Consider the following 19,236-nt stretch of genomic DNA (forward strand, 5'->3'; position numbering starts at 1 on the left):
AGCAGATTTCCTCACTAGAGCCCTGCAGCTGCCACAGCTGATAGATAATTATGAAACCACTCCCATTAGACCCACTCAGCACAGAGGAACAAACAATGATTTCTTCAGAATAACAAAAGGTAGGAATCTGCAACAAAGTTTGTTAAAATCCCTGCAATGTACAGAGATCACCCAGAGGGGAATGTTTTTTTTCTCAACAAAAATGGACTTACACTTTATTACTCAACCAGCTTATTCTACAAAAGTCATATTAGATTCCCCCGCAATACTTTTTTTTGCCACTAGATGTCCCCAGGGCTGGTTAACACAGGAAAAGCATGTTCTGTGCGTGTTTCCGACACCATGTTCATAACCCATAGAGCTGCATGATTCTGGATGGAATGAGAATCAAAATTCCTTTTGCTTAAAATAAAGATCACATTTCTCGGCGTAACATCATTTCACATCATATAAAAAAATTGGGCTAGTTTTACTGTAGTTTTTTTTTTATTCATTGAAATATTGCTTTAACCACTTGCCGACCGCCCGCCGCAGATATACCGCGGCAGGCTGGCTCGGCTTCATGAATTGCCGCACCTGTACGTCGCTCCTCGGGAGCAAGCATGGGGGGCGCAGCGAGAGAGGAAGCTGATCTGCGGGGCCAGCGGCTGTTATTGCTGCCGGGCTTCCGCGATCTCTCCCTGGGAAGACAGAATGGTGGTCTGCCATTGTATCTACAAACTAGGGAAATATTTACGTCATTTTTATTTATTAACTTTTTTACTAGTAACGGCAGCAATCTGTGATTTTTGTCATGTACCTGGGTGTCCTTGAACTGGGAGGTTCCCAGTTTTGCAGCCTGCAGCCTTCCCTGTTGTGCCACAGGGAAGCTCTTAGCCTACAGCACCTGGTATTCCCAGGCGGTCTCCCATCCAAGTACTAACCAGGCCCGTCCCTGCTTAGCCTCCGAGATCAGACGAGATCAGGCGCGTTCAGGGTGAGTACTCACTGGAGCACACAGTAGTAATTTAGGTTCCAGGAGAAAAGGAACCAAAGAGCGCAGTGGGGGATCAGGCATCCAATATACCCACCGCTATGTCACTAGCGGTCCCAACAGAAGGAACCAAAGAGTGCAGTGGGGGGGGGGGGGGCATTCGTCCAATACACCATCCCCCACATCACTGGAGTACACAGTAGTAATTTAGGTTCCAGGAGAAAAGGAACCAAAGAGTGCAGTGGGGGATCAGGCATCCAATATACCCACCGCTATGTCACTAGAGGTCCCAACAGAAGGAACCAAAGAATGCAGTGGGGGGGGGGGGCGTTCCAGCGGAAGGAACCAAAGAGTGCAGTAGGGGACCAGGAATCCACCCCTAAATCGCTGAAGCACACAGTAGTAATGAGGGTGCCAGCAGAAGGAACCAAAGAATGCAGTGGGGGACCAGACATCCAATACACCCAGAAAAGTGTTGAATGCTAAAGACTTTTCAACAAGCCTATAACTGCAATAGTAATCTGGAATTAATGTCATACTGTATAGAAACCCTATTATATGTAGATTTTTCTGTCTTATATATACAGTATATATGTGTCCTACTATACACAAGAAGGTGGGTTGAATTGAGCCATTATCTCCTCTAGTTATGTACAACAGGCACCGACATACTTAGAAACGATTACGGGATAATGAGGTTCATTAGGCAGTGCAGTAAAAATTAACAAAGGCGATTCATTATGGCTGTTTTATCCAAGGAGCTGTTGATTTTTTTCTTTGTTAATATTCCAAAGGATTTCCTTGGCAGATAAGGCCTTGGCAGACAAGGTGGGCGATCAATTATATCTGCAGCTCTAGCAATGGCACGAGATGGGTCCTGATGGATTGAGTCAGTACGGCGCCAAAGCATAAGGAGCAACAAGCTGGCGCAATTATTTATTCCACGCTGAGTGGTTCCATCCACAGCAAGAGTGGACCTTTTTAAAGTGAACCTGTCCTTTGTACATACTAAGAAAATAACAGGTTCACTTTATTCTATGGGGCATAGGTGACACTTCACTTCTACTTGTCCCCCTGCAGATTCGATTCTCCAAAAGCAGAGACTTTACACGGGGTCTGTGAACACCCCCCTTACTGTCATGTGACAGCATACATGTATAATGATTGTCTGCTCAGATACTAAGGGTCTATTTATTAGGAATTTACATTCGTCTAGCAAATCAGTGCCTACATTCGTGCTGTATGAATTGGGGAAAAAACAAATATTATTTAGGCTATTTTCTTTTCTGAATGAATATTTTTTTATTGAGGTCAGTAGTAAAATACTGAATTATGTAAGAGGAATGAGAGGTGATGGCGCTGCCTGTGTCAATAGTAAGAATTCAGTTACGCGGTGCGGCGTGGTGCGGTGCGTTTCAGCAACCGGAGGTGCGTGTCCGTCGGAAAGCGGAAATGGCCTATGACGCTCTACGTGTTTCGTCAAAACGACGTCATCAGGAGCAGCGCTAGGCCCCAGCAGATCTAATTTTGTATTTTTGGTTTAAGTTATTTATTTAAGGTGTACACCCAAGTCAGTTACCACATTCATCTGATTATAATTATTTTAATTAGTGCTCTTTATCTACTAATATCTGCACATTTACATGGTTTAATTGCTGACCATTTTTTCCAACCATTTTGGTAACTGAATTCTTACTATTGACCCAGGCAGCGCCATGACCTCTCATTCCCCCTACATACACTACATATACCCTTTTGGGTTAAGCCCCGTACACACGTACTGATCGTCGGCCGAATGATTGGCCGTCTTTTGTCCAGGGCTGTCGTGTCTGTTGAAAACTGCAAAAGACTGCACACGAATTTTGTCGGCCAACAACAGCCGACTGCAGAAATGATGTCATGTGATGGTTAACTTTCCTTGTCTTTTTTCTTTTCTGAGCATGCCCAGTCTTGCTCATCTGCTGTCTGTCGGCCGAAATCTGTACTGACTGGCGAACAATCGGCCGTTCTGGTGACAGCCAACAAATATTTTAAAGTCTACGCGACAGATGCCGAAAATGCGCTGTCGGCTGTCGGAAGCATCATACTAACAAGCCTACAATCGGCCGATCGGTCTGCGGCCGAATATTTACGGCCGACAATCGGTACGTGTGTACGGGGCTTTATATTTAAGAGGTAGGCTGCAGCCAATCTATTATCCTGAGCGCGGATTTTCCCTTTATCTATAGTAGTAAAATACTGCATTATGACCACTAGATGGCTATAATATTAGCAAATAAATGTAACCAATGTTTGCTAATTCCTTCTAGCTTTCTCTAGAATTGTTACATTGTATCTCTTTTTACAAAGATGTATGTATTCCCTGTGCATTATCTAGTGCCCATAATGTACTATTTTACCACAGCCCAATGAAAGAACATTCGTTAAGAAGAGAAAATAGCATGAAGAACATTCACCGTTGCCCAATTTGCACAAAACGAACATACATACAGTTCACTCGTGGAATGGCTATGTCATTTTTTTTTTTTTATATAAATAGACCTCTAAGTGCTGTATTGTGGACAGCAGAAGAGAACTGGGCATTCTGTCATATCCAGAAATAGAAGGTTTTCTTGGGTGGGCCAGACAGAAAAAAGTGCCCCCTCCTGCCTTCTGGGTGGCCGTGACACTATAAAAATGCGTCTACCAAATAACCAACAAAAAGTACATGTAGAGCCCCCTCCTGCCTTCTTGTTGACTCTGTCAATGAAAAAAATGCTGTTATCCAATAACCACCAAAAAGCTTTACAGCGCCCCCTTCCGCCTTCTGGTTGACTGTAACACAAAAAAAAAAACGTGACTATCAAATAGGCAACAAAAAGTTACTATAGGGCCCCCTCCTGCTTTCTGATTGGCTGTGACACTGAAAAATTTGGCTATCACCAACAAAAAAGATTTTCTAGTGCCCCCCTCATGCCTTCTGATTGGCTGTGAAAGTGAAAACATGCGGCTATTAAATACCCAACAAAAAGCTTCTCTGGCACCCCCTCCTGCTTTCTGGTTGGCTGTGACACTGAAAAAATATGGCTATCAAATAACCAAGAAAAAGCTTTTCAGAAAAAACTTGGCGATCAACCAATAAAAAGCTTCTCTGGCGCCCCCTCCTGCCTTCTGGGTGTCTGTGACACTGAAAAAATGCATCTACCAAATAACCAACAAAAAGTACATGCAGCGCCCCCTTCTGCCTTCTGGTTGGCTCTGTCACTGAAAAAAGGCTGCTATCAAATACCCACCAAAAAGCGTTTCAGCGCCCCCTTCTGCCTTCTGGTTGACTATAACACAAAAAAAAATGTGACTATCAAATAGCCAACAAATAGTTTCTGTAGTACCCCCTCCTGATTTCTGGTTGGCCGCGATACTGAAATGTGGCTATCAAATAATCAAGGAAAAGCTTCTCAGAAAAAACTTGGCGATCAACCAATAAAAAGCTCTAGAGCCCCCTCCTGCCTTTTGGTTGGCTTTGACAGTGAAGAAATGCAGGTATCAAATAACCAATAAAAACCTTCTCAGCATTTTTTCCTGCTTTCTGGTTGGCTGTGACATTGAAAAAATGCAGCTATTAACCAATAAAAAGCTTCTCTAGCACCCCCTTCTGCCTTTTGGTTGGCTGTGACAGTGAAGAAATGCAGGTATCAAATAACCAATAAAAACCTTCTTAGCATTCCCTCCTGCTTTCTGGTTGGCCTGTGATGCTGAAAAAATGCAGCTATCAAATAACTAACAAAAAGCTTCCCTAGCGTTCCCTCCTGCCTTCTGGTTGGCTATGACACTGAAAAAATGCAGCTATTAACCAATAAAAAGCTTCTCTTGCGCCCCATCCTGCCTTCTGGTTGGCTGTGATGCTGAAAAAATGCAGCTACCAAAAAACCAATAAAAAGCTTCTCTATTGCCCCCTACTGCCTTGTGGTTGGTTGTGACACTGAAAAAATGCAGCTATCAACCAATAAAATGCTTCTCTGGAACCCCCTCCTGCCTTCTGGTTGGCTGTGATGCTGAAAAAATGCGGCTACCGAATAACCAAAAAAAAGCTTCAATATCGCCCCTTCCTGCCTTGTAATTCGCGGTGATGCAGAAAAAACAACCAATAAAAACCTTCTGTAGGGGCAAAGTACAGATTCATTTTAAACCCATGTGGGGCTCATTCACAACATTAATGCGTGTATAGAGGTTGGCCATGGTTTTATATGGTGATTTTGCTAAATGCTATTTTTTTTTTGCATCGATACCAGTGGCAGCAAATGAAAAGCTGATACCACGTAAAGACGTATGTAAACTTGTACGGGAAGTCGTGAATTCTTGCTTTAGGATTCCCCGATCGATGTCTCCAACCGTCATTGATCTTCTGCAGTTGGCTAAACTGCTTACTAAACCCCATAGGACCATTTCACACCGATGCATTTCAACACACACATTTAACACGCATTAAGGCATCTGTAGAGGCTTGCCGTTGTTTATAATGGTGCTAATTATGTATTCGGTTGACATCTGTTGATATGCCCTATATGGGCTCATCCACATGGGCGTAATGGGTCATAAACATTCAATACAACCATATGTACGCACGGCTGAATGCAACACCTGCGGCTTCCAGGCACCAAAATATGGCTGCTTTTTACATTTTAAAGCTCAATGTGCCCATGTGAACGAGCCCTAGAAGTTTTTGAATGGCAGTGCATGTCAACTCACCTACCTAAATCAGAAAAAAAAAAAAAACTGCATGCGAACAGAGGCGAGTAGGTGTGATGTCAGCTTTAAAGAGAGCCCTATCACCTTGCCCATGCTTGCCCATGGGGGGACCACTAGGGATGAGCTGAGTGTTTAGTTTGAGCTTTCAGCAAGGTCAAAGGTGACAAATTCCTTGTATCAATGATTGCTAAGGAAGCGGCGGGTGCTGGCAACCGCCACTTCTATACCAACCACTGACATCATCTGGCCCTTTAACCTACCTTGCTGTAATTTCCCAGTCATGTAAGCAAACATATTTGGGCCATAATAAGGCAATGATGTCACAGTTATCCCTGCCCCCTTCCTATATAATGCAGATAATAGCTTTAGAGAGCTGTAATTTGGCGTGTGACGTTGTTGCATTTGGTCTTTGGGTTTTTCCTTTTGGTTGACGTCAGGCATCATGATTGGTGTGGATCTACCGTACATTGTGGGACTTTTTTTTTTTTTTTTTTTAAAGGACTAATCAAAAACTGGTTTGCATTTCTATTTTTACCTTACTTTTTTTTTTTTGTGAATGAGTACTACAGTGCTATGAAAAAGTATTTACCCCTTCCTGATTTTTTTTGCATATTTGTCATACTTAAATGATTCAGATCATCAAAATTAAATGTAATATTACACAAAGATAACCCGAGTAGATACAAACTTCAGTTTTTAAATTATGATTTCATTTATTAAGGGAAAAAAACTGTCCAAACCTGCCTGGCCCTAAAGTAATCACCCCCTTGCTAAATCATGAATGAACTGTGATTAACCCCATTTTTCGGAAAGATTTAAATTTCACCTGCCACACCCAGGCCTGATTACTGCCAGACCTGTTGAATCAAGGAATCACTTAACCGCTTGCCGACTGCTCACAGTATATTTACTGCGGCACTCAGCCCCTCACAGGCAGAGCGACGTAGATCTACGTCGCTAGCCTGTGAGGGTCTCAGGAGCGAACGCGCGCCGCCGGAGGCGCGCTCCCGCGCGGTCACGGACCCCCCCCCTGCGTGTGACCGGCGGACCCGATCGTCCGCTGGTCACTCACGATCGTCGGTGGAGAGGGAGAACAGCAGGCGGCTAGTGTAAACAAGCCACCTGTCATTCTCCCCGGTGTATGAATGATGATCATACGGTTCTACTATGTAGAACCGTTGATCACTGTTCATACATCTCAAGCCACAGCCAATTACAGTTAGAATCACGCCCCTAGGGACACACATAGCCCCTCCCTCTCAAAAAAGTTAACCCCTTCACTGCCAGTGTAATTTTATAGTAACAGTGCATATTTATAGCACTGATTACTGTAGAAATGTCACTGGTAACCCAAAAAGTGTCAAAAATGTCAGTCAAGGGTCCGATCTGTCGCAGTCCCGCAAAAAAAAAATCGCAGATCGCCGCCATTACGCGTTAAAAAAAAAACAACAAAAATTACTAAAATCTTTCCCTTTGTTAGTAAACACGATAAATTTGCGCAAACCAATCAAATTACGCTTTTTGCGATTTTTTTTACCAAACATAGGTAGCATAAAACAAATTGGCCGAAAATGTTAAAAACATTTAGATTTTTACATTTTTTGGGGGGGGAATTTCATATAAAAAAATTTGAAAAATATTGTTATTTTTGCAAAATTGACGCTCTTTTTTTGTTTATAGCGCATGATCAAAAAATCGCACAGGTGATCAAATACCACCAAAAGAAAGCTCTGTTTGTGGGAAAAAAAGGACGCTAAATTCGTTTAGGTACAGCGTCGCACGACCGCGCAATTGTCCGTTAAAGTCAAGCAGTGCCGAATCGCAAAATAGGCCCTGGTCAGGAAGGGGGTAAAATCTTCCGGGGCTTAAGTGGTTAAATAGAAGCTGTCTGACAAAGTGAAGCACGCTAAAAGATATAAAAAAGCAACACCATCTAAACAAATTCAAGAACAGGTGAGAAACAAAGTAATTGACATGTATCAGTCTGGAAAGGGTTACAAAGCCATTTCTAAGGTTTTGGGACTCCAGCGAACCACGGTGAGAGCCATTATCCACAAATGGAGAAAACTTGGAACAGTGGTGAACCTTCCCAGGAGTGGCCAGCCTACCAAAATCATTCCAAAAGCACAACGACGACCCAGGAGGACATAAAAGAAACCAGAACAACATCTAAAGACCTGCAGGCCTCACTTGCCTGAGGTAAGGTCAGTGTTTATGATTCAACAATAAGAAAGAGACTGGGCAAAGATGGCGTCCATGGGAGAGTTCCAAGACCAAAGCCCCTGCTGACCAAAGAGAACACAAAGGCTTGTCCTACATTTGCCAAAAAACGTCTTGATTGTCCCCAAGGCTTTTGGGCAAATATTCTGTGGACTGATGAGATAAAAGTTGAACTTTTTGGAAGGTGTGCGTCCCATTACATTAATACAGCATTTCATAAAAAGAACATCATACCAACAGTCACACATGGTGGTGGTAGTGTGATGAGCGGGGGCTGCTTTGCAGCTTCAGGACCTGGGTGACTTCCATCATTGATGAAACCATAAATTCTGCTCTCTGCCAGAAAATCCTGAAGGAGAATGCCCAGACATCAGTTCATGACCTCAAGCTCAAGTGCACTTGGGTTATGCAGCAAGATAATAATCCAAAACACACCAGCTTTGACAGTGAAGAAATGCAGGTATCAAATAACCAATAAAAACCTTCTCAGCATTTTTTCCTGCTTTCTGGTTGGCTGTGACATTGAAAAAACGCAGCTATTAACCAATAAAAAGCTTCTCTAGCACCCCCTTCTGCCTTTTGGTTGGCTGTGACAGTGAAGAAATGCAGGTATCAAATAACCAATAAAAACCTTCTTAGCATTCCCTCCTGCTCTCTGGTTGGCCTGTGATGCTGAAAAAATGCAGCTATCAAATAACTAACAAAAAGCTTCCCTAGCGTTCCCTCCTGCCTTCTGGTTGGCTATGACACTGAAAAAATGCAGCTATTAACCAATAAAAAGCTTCTCTTGCGCCCCATCCTGCCTTCTGGTTGGCTGTGATGCTGAAAAGATAATAATCCAAAACACACCAGCAAGTCCACCTCTGAATGGCTCAAAAAAACAAAATGAAGGTTTTGGAGTGGCCTAGTCAAAGTCCAGACCTAAATCCGATTGAGATGCTGTGGTATGACCTTAAACTGGCCGTTCATGCTGGAAAATCCTCCAATGTGGCTGAATTAAAATAATTCTGCAAAGAAGAGAGGGCCTAAATTCCTCCACAGGGATGTGAAAGATTCTTTGCCAGTTATCGTAAACACTTGATTGCAGGTGTTGCCGCTCCGGCTTCAGCTGCCCACAACGCAGATGGCAGCGCGGGACAAGAAATTTTCAAGGTAAGTTTTTCTTCTTACAGGTAAGCTAAACAGGGGACAGTTCAGAGGCTATCGTTGCTTAAATGCACTAGCCCTGACTGTCCTAGGGGTATTTTTTGTTAAAAATATTTTTTAGGGTGGAACTCCGCTTTAACATTTGTTTGATGATCTATCTAATTTAAGTGTGACAAATATGCAAAAAAGAAAACAAATCAGGAAGGGGGTAAATACTTTTTCACAGCACTGTATGTTCCCCTTGCACATTCATATGGGGGAAAGGTGGTATCTGGGTGCCCCTTTTTTGTTAATGGGGCTTCTAGGTTCCAAAAAGCCCTTCTGCCCACAGACCACCCACCCCCAAAAATCACTGGGCCATGGGGACAAGGTGCTTTGCAAGGAGGGTCCTCTCTACTACAAACCCCCCCCCCCCCCCCCTATATCAAATACCTCTGGAGTTCTAGCTGCAGAGCACAGCATTATACAAGAAGAGGCGTGGTCATGCTTAGAAGCACTGTGAAAAACCTGCTGATTCTGACTGCAACATATGGTTTAAACCATGGGTGTCCAACCTTTTGGCTTCTCTGGGCCACATTGAGTGTACAGAAATTTTCTCGGGCCGCATATAAAATATATACTATTAGTTAAGGTATATAAGTAATAAAATGCCGTCGCGCCCTTCCCGTGCTGCCGCACCCCCCCCCCCCAGCACTAATTTAATACAACTAGTGGATGATCCCCTCCAAAGCTGCCTCTGGCCGTGCCCCCGACTCGACTTCCTTCCTCCCCAGCAAACAGCAAAAAAATAAAAATAAATTGTTAAATTGTCAGGGGGCAGTGGGCCGCATTACCTGCGGTTCTGGGCCGCGTGCGGCCCCCGGGCCGCAGGTTGGACATGCCTGGAACTTTAAATCAAAGGAGAACAAGTCAAAACTTTAAAAAAAAAAGTTTTTGATAGAGTAGGAAAGAATTAGAACCCCATGTGGGATTTGTACTGTTGTCTGTGTCCCTACTAGATACAGTTCTACTCTACTGGGACAGGAAATGGAACACCTCCAATAGACGCACATTACAATACCAGTGACAGCAATAAAGACCTAACAGAGATTCTAAACAAGGGACCTTCAAACTACGGCCCTCCTGTTGTTCAGGAACTACAACTCCCATCATGCCTAGTCATGTCTGTGAATGTCAACGTTTTACAATGCCTCATGGGACGTGTAGTTCTGCAACAGCCGGAGGTCCATAGTGTGAGGAACCGTCTCTATTCTATGCAAAGCTACAAAATCCTCTGGCTGGAGTTCTACTGAATTGTTAATTGATTATGTTTCTGGTCTTTAGCACAGCTGCAGTGTTTCCTGCAAAGCATCATCAGTTCACTGTTACCATATGCCTGACAGGGCTTTGTAATGTGTCTGTCTGCCTGGAGACGTGGACCAAACTGCGGCTCAGCCTCGGCTGTCACTACCGGGCAGATTGTCTCCAGGCTGAACTGCGGCCTTATTATGTTCAGTGTCACCGATCCCCAGAGGTTGTCACCCTCTGCACATCACAAGATAATTAAACTGCCCTGACTGTCAGTAGAGAGGGGGAGGAATGACCCCCGCACTCGGCTATTACTTGTGACATTACTGACACCCACATCAACTTAACATCAGAACCATCGCAAATGGAGCGATACTTAATGTGTTTCAGTATCGTGTTTTGCTTGAATTAAGGGGGATCTATGAAAAGATTATTTCTGATTGGCTGTAGTAAAATCTGCAAACTGATTAAATTGTTTGTTTCTGATTGGCTGCAGGGAGATTAATAAATTGTTTGTTTCTGATTGGCTGCAGGGAGATAGATACATTGTTTTTTTCTGAGTGGCTGCAGGAAGATTTTTACATTAGTTATTTCTAATTGGCTGCAGGGAGATCTATAAATTGTTTCTAATTGGCTGCAGTGAGATCGATAATTTGGTTGTTTCTGACTGGCTGCAGGGAGATTGATAAATTGTTTTTAATTGGCTGCAGGGAGATCGATAAATTGGTTGCTTCTGATTGGCTGCAGGGAGAGCTTTAAATTGGTTATTTCTGATTGGCTGCATGGAAATAGACATATTGGTTATTTCTGATTGGCTGCAGGGAGATCTTTAAATTGGTCATTTCTGATTGGCTGTAGGGAGACCTGAAAATATTTTTTCTCTGATTGGCTGCAGGGAGACCTGAAAATAAGTTATTGTTGATTGGTTGCAGGAGACCTATAAACTGGTTATTCCTCATTGGCTTTAGGGATGACATATTGTACATATAAATTATTTCTGATTGGCAGTAGGGAGACCTGAAAAGAGGTTAATTATGAGTGGCTGCAGGGGGAATCTTTAAATTGGTTATTTCTGATTGGCTGCATGGAGACTTATGAATAGTTTTTTTTCTGATTGGCTGTAGGGAGACCTGAAAATAAGTTATTTCTAGTGGTTGCAGGGAGATCCATAAACTGACTATTTCTTATTGGCTGCAGGGAGACCTATAAAATTGGCTATTCGTGATTGGCTGTAGGGAGAGCTAGAAATTGGTTATTTCTGATTGGCTGTAAGGAGACCTATAAATTGGTTATTTCTGATTGGCCGTACGGAGACCTATAAATTATTTTTTTTCTCATTGGCTGCAGGAAAATCTATAAAGTGGTAATTTCCTATTGGCTGCTATAGATTACTGCACATGGTTGTCATTATGTATTTTATAAATAAATCTGTACACAGGAAGAAGTCTATGTCTACAATCACTCACTTTGCACAAATGTATGAACATAGGTGTGCGCACAGGGTGTGTCGGGTGTGTCTGGTCACATCCTAATCCTCCTGTGCGGCGCTGTTTCCTCCTGCTTACTGTTTCCCCTTTGCTGTGTTGTCAGCTTCCCTTCTCTCCTCTCAGGAGTGGGGAAGGGGCCTGTAAATATATAATTAACTGACCCTTTCCTTTTCTGAATGAACACAGCGAGTGATCTGTATTGATAGCTCCTATCTTAATTCTTAACCTATGCATAGTAAACTAGGCTGCAGAGAAAGGGACTGGGGAATCTCTGCCCTCAATTTCTTTCTCTGTCTCAAAAGTGAGTCTGTTGTTTAGACCCTTGATATTTCACCAAAGCCCCCCCCCCCCCCCACACACCCCCAAAGGGGCTCCTAGAAAAAATGGTAAAAAAAATATATTGTAAAAAAATAATAATAAAAAAAAACGGTAAAAAATAATAATAAAAAACATCCAAAAACCAACACCAGCAGATGACATGGCTCCCCAAATCATCACGGACTGTGGAAAATGTTGCAATTCATTTGGAAATCAAGGTCCCAGAGTCTGGAGGAGGAGTGGAGAGGCACAGAATCCAAGTTGCATGAGGTCCAGTGTGAAGTTTCCACAGTCAGTGATAATTTGGGGAGCCATGTCATCTCCTGGTGTTGGTCCACTGTGTTTTATTAAGTCCAAAGTCAGCGCAGCCCTCTGGCAGGAAATTCTAGAGCACTTCATGCTTCCCTCTGCTGTCCAGATTTATGGAGATGCTGATTTCATTTTCCAGCAGGACTTGGCACCGACCACACTGCAAAAACTACCAATACCTTGGTCACATGATCATGGTATCACTGTGCTTGATTGGCCAACAAACTGGCCTGACATAAACCCCATAGAGCAGTGGTGCTTAACTCCGGGCCTTGGGACCCACTAACAGGCCAGGTTTGCAAGATAACTGAAATACATCACAGGTGATATATTTTGTTGCTCAGTGATTCCAGTATTCTAGTCTGCATCTCCCCAAGGTGATACTTAAAATCCTTTTAGTGGGTCCCGAGGACCGGAGTTGAGAACCACTGCCATAGAGAACCTGTGGGGTATTGTCAAGAGGAAGATGAGAGACACCAGACCCAACAATGCAGACGAGCTGAAGGCCGCTATCAAAGCAACCTCGGCTTCCATCAGGGGAGGACTGGGCCAGGGGGCAGGGGGGCAATTGCCCCCTGGGCCGCTCTGATGTCCTGTAAAAAGGCTGCAGCACTTCTGCCACAGACATGCCTAAAGGATTCCTGGTGAAGAGAAGAAAAAAGTCCCCATCACTGACCTACTGAGTGCGGGTTGAAGACAAGGACAGAGCGCAGGTCTTTAGATGGTTTAAACAGTCTGAGCAGAGACCGGTTCTATGCCCCACTGGAGACTCTCCTCCCCTGGCCAGCCCCAACTGAGCTGTCCCAGCCCCCCCCCAACTGCCCCCTGCTGGCCAGGTTGGGAACCCGGATTCAGCTGGTGAGTAGAGAGTACCTGGAGCAGAGCTTCAGCCAGGAATAGGGGGGGGGGGGGGTCAGGAGGAGGACGGGAAGAGGGAGAGTGGGAGGGGGCCGAGTCGCTGCAACACGGGCCTCTGCTTTGTACTTGCCCCCTAGGCCAAAAGTTGCCAGTCTGCCCCTGGGCTTCCATAACACCTCAGCAGTGCCACAGGCTGATCGCCTCCATGCCACGCCGCATTGATGCAGTAATTCATGCAAAAGGAGTCCCGACCAAGTACTGAGTGCATCCTATACTGTACATGGACAGACTTTTCACCAAGCCAAAATTGCGGTATTAAAAACCTTTTTTTGTTGGTGTTATGTAATCTTCTAAATTTTTGAGATACGAAATGTTGGGGTGTCACTCGCTGTAACCCATAATGATCAAAATAAAAATAAAGAAATGCTTGAAATATATCTAACACATCTATATAAAATTATATGAGTTTCACTTTTTGAATTGAATTACTAAAATAACTTTTTGATGAAATTCTAGTATATTAATACAATCATCTTGATAGGAAATACATTTTTTAGAGAATATTTTAGATTTCAATGAAAAAGAGATCCTCTCACAATAATAACCTATGAATCATTCCGGATGTTTTACTGCGTATCTTAAAATAATACAAAACACAAATTCATGTTGAACCATGATCCAATAATTCAGAGAGAAGCTAAGTGCTAAATTCTATGAACCCAACACAGGAAAGGAACAATGGGAGATTAACCACACACAGAGCTTACAGAATTCCAGAAAATCTCTTCCTACAAAAACCAACCTTCCAACATTCCAATATGACCCGATCACCCCTAGAGATCCTCATATCATTAGGTGGCCTCCAATGTGAGGACAGATAGGAGGCTGATCAGCCGGGCAGGCAGATGTCCTGGCACTCCCGGGGAATGGAGCCGGGTTCCCGGAGTGTGAAAAGAACAGTGACAAATCCCGGCAACAAAATCCTCCTTATCCCTGTTTATTGTAACAGTCGCATCACAGTCCTGGAATCTACACTGTGAGGAAACCGCAAACCGCTGACAGATTATCAGCTACACCAAGGACAGAAAAGAGGCGAGCGTTGGTCTGTACCACATTGTGACCTCTCTGAAATCTCGCTTGCCAATAAAGCCCTCTCAAAACTTTCAGTGTAAATCAGCTAAAAACATTCCAGAGGCATAAAAAGAAAAGCTTTGCAAAGTCTTACAGTTTATTTTCTTCAGAAAGTAGCCACACTTGGGATAGAAAAGCTTCTCCCCTGCCAGCATGATCCTTGCTCTCTGAGTGGAAGCAGCAGTCTCTCTGCAGAGGTCTGACACATCCTCTGCTAGAGCTCCCCACTCAGCAAACATTATGATCTCTGCTTATTAGAGAGGAGGGTACTCAGACTCAGCAGGGGAGGGTGTGTTGGACTTCTGCAGAGAGACCACTGCTTCCACATAGAGTAGGGGACCTTCTCTGCAGCTGCTGGCAGGGGACAGGCTTTTTTTTTTTATACTCTGAGCTGCTTTCTAAAAAAAAAAAAATATAGCAGCTGTAAGCTTTTGTACTTCTTGTGTTTTGATGGCCCAGGGATGTCTTTAGCTCAGTGGCGGCTCGTGCTCCATGGGTCGGGGGGGCGTCAGAGGAGCCACACCATACCCCCCCCCCCCCCCAGACAACACCAGCTCACACACCATACCACCCCCCACCGTCAGGGTGCGCTCACTCACCCTGGATTGACGTGGAGGGCAGGCCAGCGGCGGCTTCCCCTGGCAGCGGTGGCTTCCCCTGTGTCTCCTCCCTCCTCCTCCTTGGCCAATAGCATGGCTTCTCCTTTCAGCCAATTGGGAAAAGGGTCTCAGGACCCGCTTCCTGATTTGCTGGGAGGAGAATCTGTGTGATAATAGCGAATATTCATTCGCTATTGTCCCACCACTGGGTGGGCTCAGGGCCTCGAGCCCACCCTTTTTTGAAGGCTAATAGAGCCTCTGGCTCTAAGCACGTGCTTAAAAAAAAAAAAACCATTGCAATCCATGCGTCCGGTGCCCTGCATGTAGATTAGGGGGACAGACGCATGAATGGGGGGGGGGTGGCGCCCCTGTGCCCCCAATGGACGGGCAACCACTGCTTTAGCTGCTTTAAATTAAAAGTTAATAGGGATTTTAAAAGAAGGATAGAGGGTCGGGAGCAGTCATCCTGGACTCCTTACCTTCATTCTTCCTTCGCTGTCCAGTGAGTCACTGACCCTAAAGTTCAAAAGTGCTACTTTGCAATTTTATATGTTATAGGTTATCCTTGGCATGGTCCCTTTGTTCTGAGGTCAAGCAGTTTTTTTTGCTGCACCCCTTTATGGAGGACACATAATTTCAGCTGTGCGGTCTAAAGCCAGCCCATACGCCTATTACTACTCAATGTGAGGTCTGCCATTTCTCAGGGCTCCATAGGTGCAGGACCCTGTTTGCTAGATCTCAGTGCCCCCTGGTGTTTCCAGGTTGAGTGCAGCACTTTTTGGATGCTCCTCTTTACGACTTGCTCTTCTATCCAGTACAACATACTGTACGTTAGCTCCAAGGTTGAGTGGAAAGGAAGAAAGTTCTGAGACTCTGTTTTTAAACCAAACCAGTGGGGGCTGCTGCTCAATTTTCCTGGGGGGGCAGCCTGCGGACCCGCCCAGCCAGCCAACCACATAACCCACCCCCCCCCCCCGTTGCTCGATCGATCGCCCAACTCCCAACAGGCCCCCCGCCAGCCCCTGCACTTACCCCAACCAGGTGTCGGCTTCTCCCCCTGCATCTCCTCCAGAGTCCCTGCGGTTGCTTCTCTTCCCGGCAATTCAGGAGTTAGGACTCCCAGCCAGTTGGGACTCAGGACCCGCTTCCTGATTGGTCGTGAGGAGAAACAGGAAGACAATAGCAAATATTAATTTGCTAATGTCACAGAACTGGGTGGGCTCAATGCACGCCGAGCCCACCTTTTTTAAGCCAATTAGAGCCTCCAGCTCTAATCATGTTCTTTAAAAAAAAAAACATTGGCATCCATGTGTCTGGCGCCCTACATGTAGATTAGGGGCCAGGCGCATGGATTAGGGGGGCGGCGCCCCTGCGCCCCTAATGGACGGACCGCCATTGAACCAAACATGGAATGTTCTTTGATACACCAATGAACGACTACAAGGTTACCTCTTATACCCCTGATGAAGGAGCCATATAGTCTCTGAAACACGTCGGGTGGAGGATACAAGATTGTATCATCATTGTTTCAGTTGATGTATTTTCAGGTGTCCATATCATGTATATTTCATGTTTCTTGTCTTTTATTGACAATTCATAATAAATATCTGTTTTTATCAATTTATCTGTTATGTGTTTGAAGTGCCTATAAAGCCCCACAACTGGGGAACCTCTATGTCTGAGGTCCAGCACTGCTCATCTTCTAGGTTGAATAATGGACAGTGACGTCCAACCCATTACCTACGAGTCTAGGCTGTCATGGCTCTAATGTCAGGATCCTCTCTATATAATAAATAATAATGCACTAATGCATAATAAATGCACAAATCCTTAAATTCTTCAACAGTATGTAAAATCCCACGGGGGTATGTTGGACCTTTGCAGAGAGACTGCTGATTCCACAGAGTGAGAGCAAGGATCCTTCTCTGTGGCATGCTGCCAGGATACATTTTCTTTAAAAAACATGCTGTGGCATGCAGCAGAGAAGGACTTTTGCTCTCCCTGTGGAAGTAGTGGTCTTTATGCAGAGATCTGACACACCCCTTGCTGGGTTAGACCTTTAGTTCTACAATCAGCAAAGCTGCTTCCTGCTGATTGGAGAGCTCTAGCTCTGACTCAGTGTGGGGGGGGGGGGGGACAGATATTGGACCTATTCAGAGAGACCGCTGCTTCCACACAGAGAGCAAGGGTCCTTCTCTGCAGCATGCTGGCGTAGGAAAGGCTTTTCTACTCGTGCTGTGATTGCTTTCTAAAGAAAATAACTGTAAGACTTTGCACATCTTTTGTTTTGATGCACCAGGAACGTATGTAGGTGCATTAAACCAAAACTTTGATTGGGCTTTATCTAATTCAAATATTCAATAAAAAATGATATGTCTGTAATATTGTCGGCAGTGGCCACTAATGCTTTGTGAATGTCAGGAGGCCGGACTACATGCAGATTGGTCATCATGCATTGGAATTTCATCCACAAAGTATCGTTCTGTCTTGTGGATGCTCTACCAGACCTGTAACACTGTAGCAGAGATATGGACTAATCACACAGACTGGGTAGAACCATTATCAGGCATGGTGAGAGGGAGCCATCATGGAAGATCATGGAAGATACCAGGAGTGGTCATAGGAGATTTCTAGCTATGCAATGGCACAATCAGACTTTCATAGTGTATAGAGCCCAATAGAGTTTAGCATCACTGTGCCCATAGCAGTTACTTATATCATTATTCCTAAAGATGGAAAGTTTTTGCATCTAACGAAACCTTCTACTGTATACTAGCAAAAACACCAATTCACCCTTGTCATATTCTCTCATACATTTAGGATGGATCCAATATACATTGATAGGTCACTGCCAGGCACAGAATCCCCCCCCCCCCCATGGGGTTGATTCACTAAAACTGAAGAGTGCAAAGCTGGTGCAGCTATGCATGGTAGCCAATCAGCTTCTAACTTCAGCTTGTTCAGTTAAGCTTTGACAATAAAACCTGGAAGCTGATTGGCTTCTATGCAGAGCTGCACCAGATTTTGCACTCTCCAGTTGTACAAAATGAACCCCATAGAATATTGCATCTTAGAGTTCCAAAATGTTGTTAAATCTCTGAATATTTCTTCTCCTTCTCCTATTTCCATCTCTCTCTCTTCATCATTCCCTCTCTATTTTTTTTCTCTCTCGTTTCCCTGTGTCTGTCTCACTTGTATTTCTTCATTTATGTCTATGTTCTATACATCTTTCTCTCTCTCCCTCTGTTTCACTCTCATTCTCTTTCTGCTTTTTTACTCTTCTTTTACTCTCTCCTTTTCTCTCTCAATTTTCTCGTTCCTTCGCTCTCACTTTTTTATTCTCTCCCTCATTTTCTATCTCTCTTTATTCCTTCTTTCTTCCTGGCTTTCTTTTTTATTCTCTCCTCCTGTCTCTTTTTTCTAAAGTTCTCTATCTCTCTATCTCATTCTCTCTCTGTTTTATTCTCTCTTTTTTTTATCTTTCTCTCTCTCTTTCTTCATTATTTTCTCTTTCTCTCCTTTATCCTTCTTCTTTAATTAGTGCATTTTTAAACTTGCAAACACACATATATAATGCCCTGTGTTGTGTTGCATTCTCTCTCTCTCTCTTTTTATTTTTATTTTCTCTCTCTCTCTCTCTCTCTCTCTCTCATTCTCTTTCTATTTATCCCCTCTTTATTTCTGTCTCTCTTTTTATTGAAATTTTCAAATATCTATCTATCTATCTATCTATCTATCTATCTATCTATCTATCTATCTATCTATCTATCTATCTATCTATCTATCTCTATTTTATTCTCTCGTTCTCTTTTTTTTTTTCTTTTTATTCTCTCTTTTTGTTCTTTCTCTCCTTCTTTCTCTCTCTCTCTTTCTTCTTTATATTCTCTTTCTCTTCTTTCTCACTCTTCTTTATTTATTGCATTTTATACCTTGCAAACACATGTATAATATGCATTGCGTTACATTCTCTCTCTTTTATTTTCTCTGTCTCTCATTTTATTCTCTCACTTTTTTATTCCCTCTCTCTCTCTATCTCTCTCTCCTTCTGTCTCTCTATCTATCTATCTATCTATCTATCTATCTATCTATCTATCTATCTATCTATCTATCTATCTATCTATCTATCTATCTATCCCCCTTTCATGTCTGTCTCTGTTTTTCTATCTATCTATCTATCTATCTA

At 43.7% G+C, this 19,236-nt stretch overlaps 1 protein-coding gene across 3 annotated transcripts in view; it reads right to left on the reverse strand.

Moving 5' to 3' along the window:
• The window catches only part of OSBPL5 (oxysterol binding protein like 5), a 210,302-nt gene that overhangs the window by 165,720 nt on the left and 25,346 nt on the right, over positions 1-19,236 (reverse strand). Inside the window, exon 1 of one of the 3 annotated variants that reach the window (XM_082270304.1) lies at positions 14,126-14,329. The exons of the other annotated variants lie outside the window; for them this stretch is intronic. Coding sequence (XP_082126430.1) covers positions 14,126-14,170 — 45 coding nt within the window. The 5' untranslated portion in view covers positions 14,171-14,329. Of the gene's footprint in view, positions 1-14,125; positions 14,330-19,236 lie in introns of those variants that run through there. 3 annotated transcript variants of the gene reach the window in all.

This window comes from Pelophylax lessonae (assembly GCF_965119305.1).
Source record: "Pelophylax lessonae genome assembly, chromosome: 10".
Taxonomy (NCBI): domain Eukaryota; kingdom Metazoa; phylum Chordata; class Amphibia; order Anura; family Ranidae; genus Pelophylax; species Pelophylax lessonae.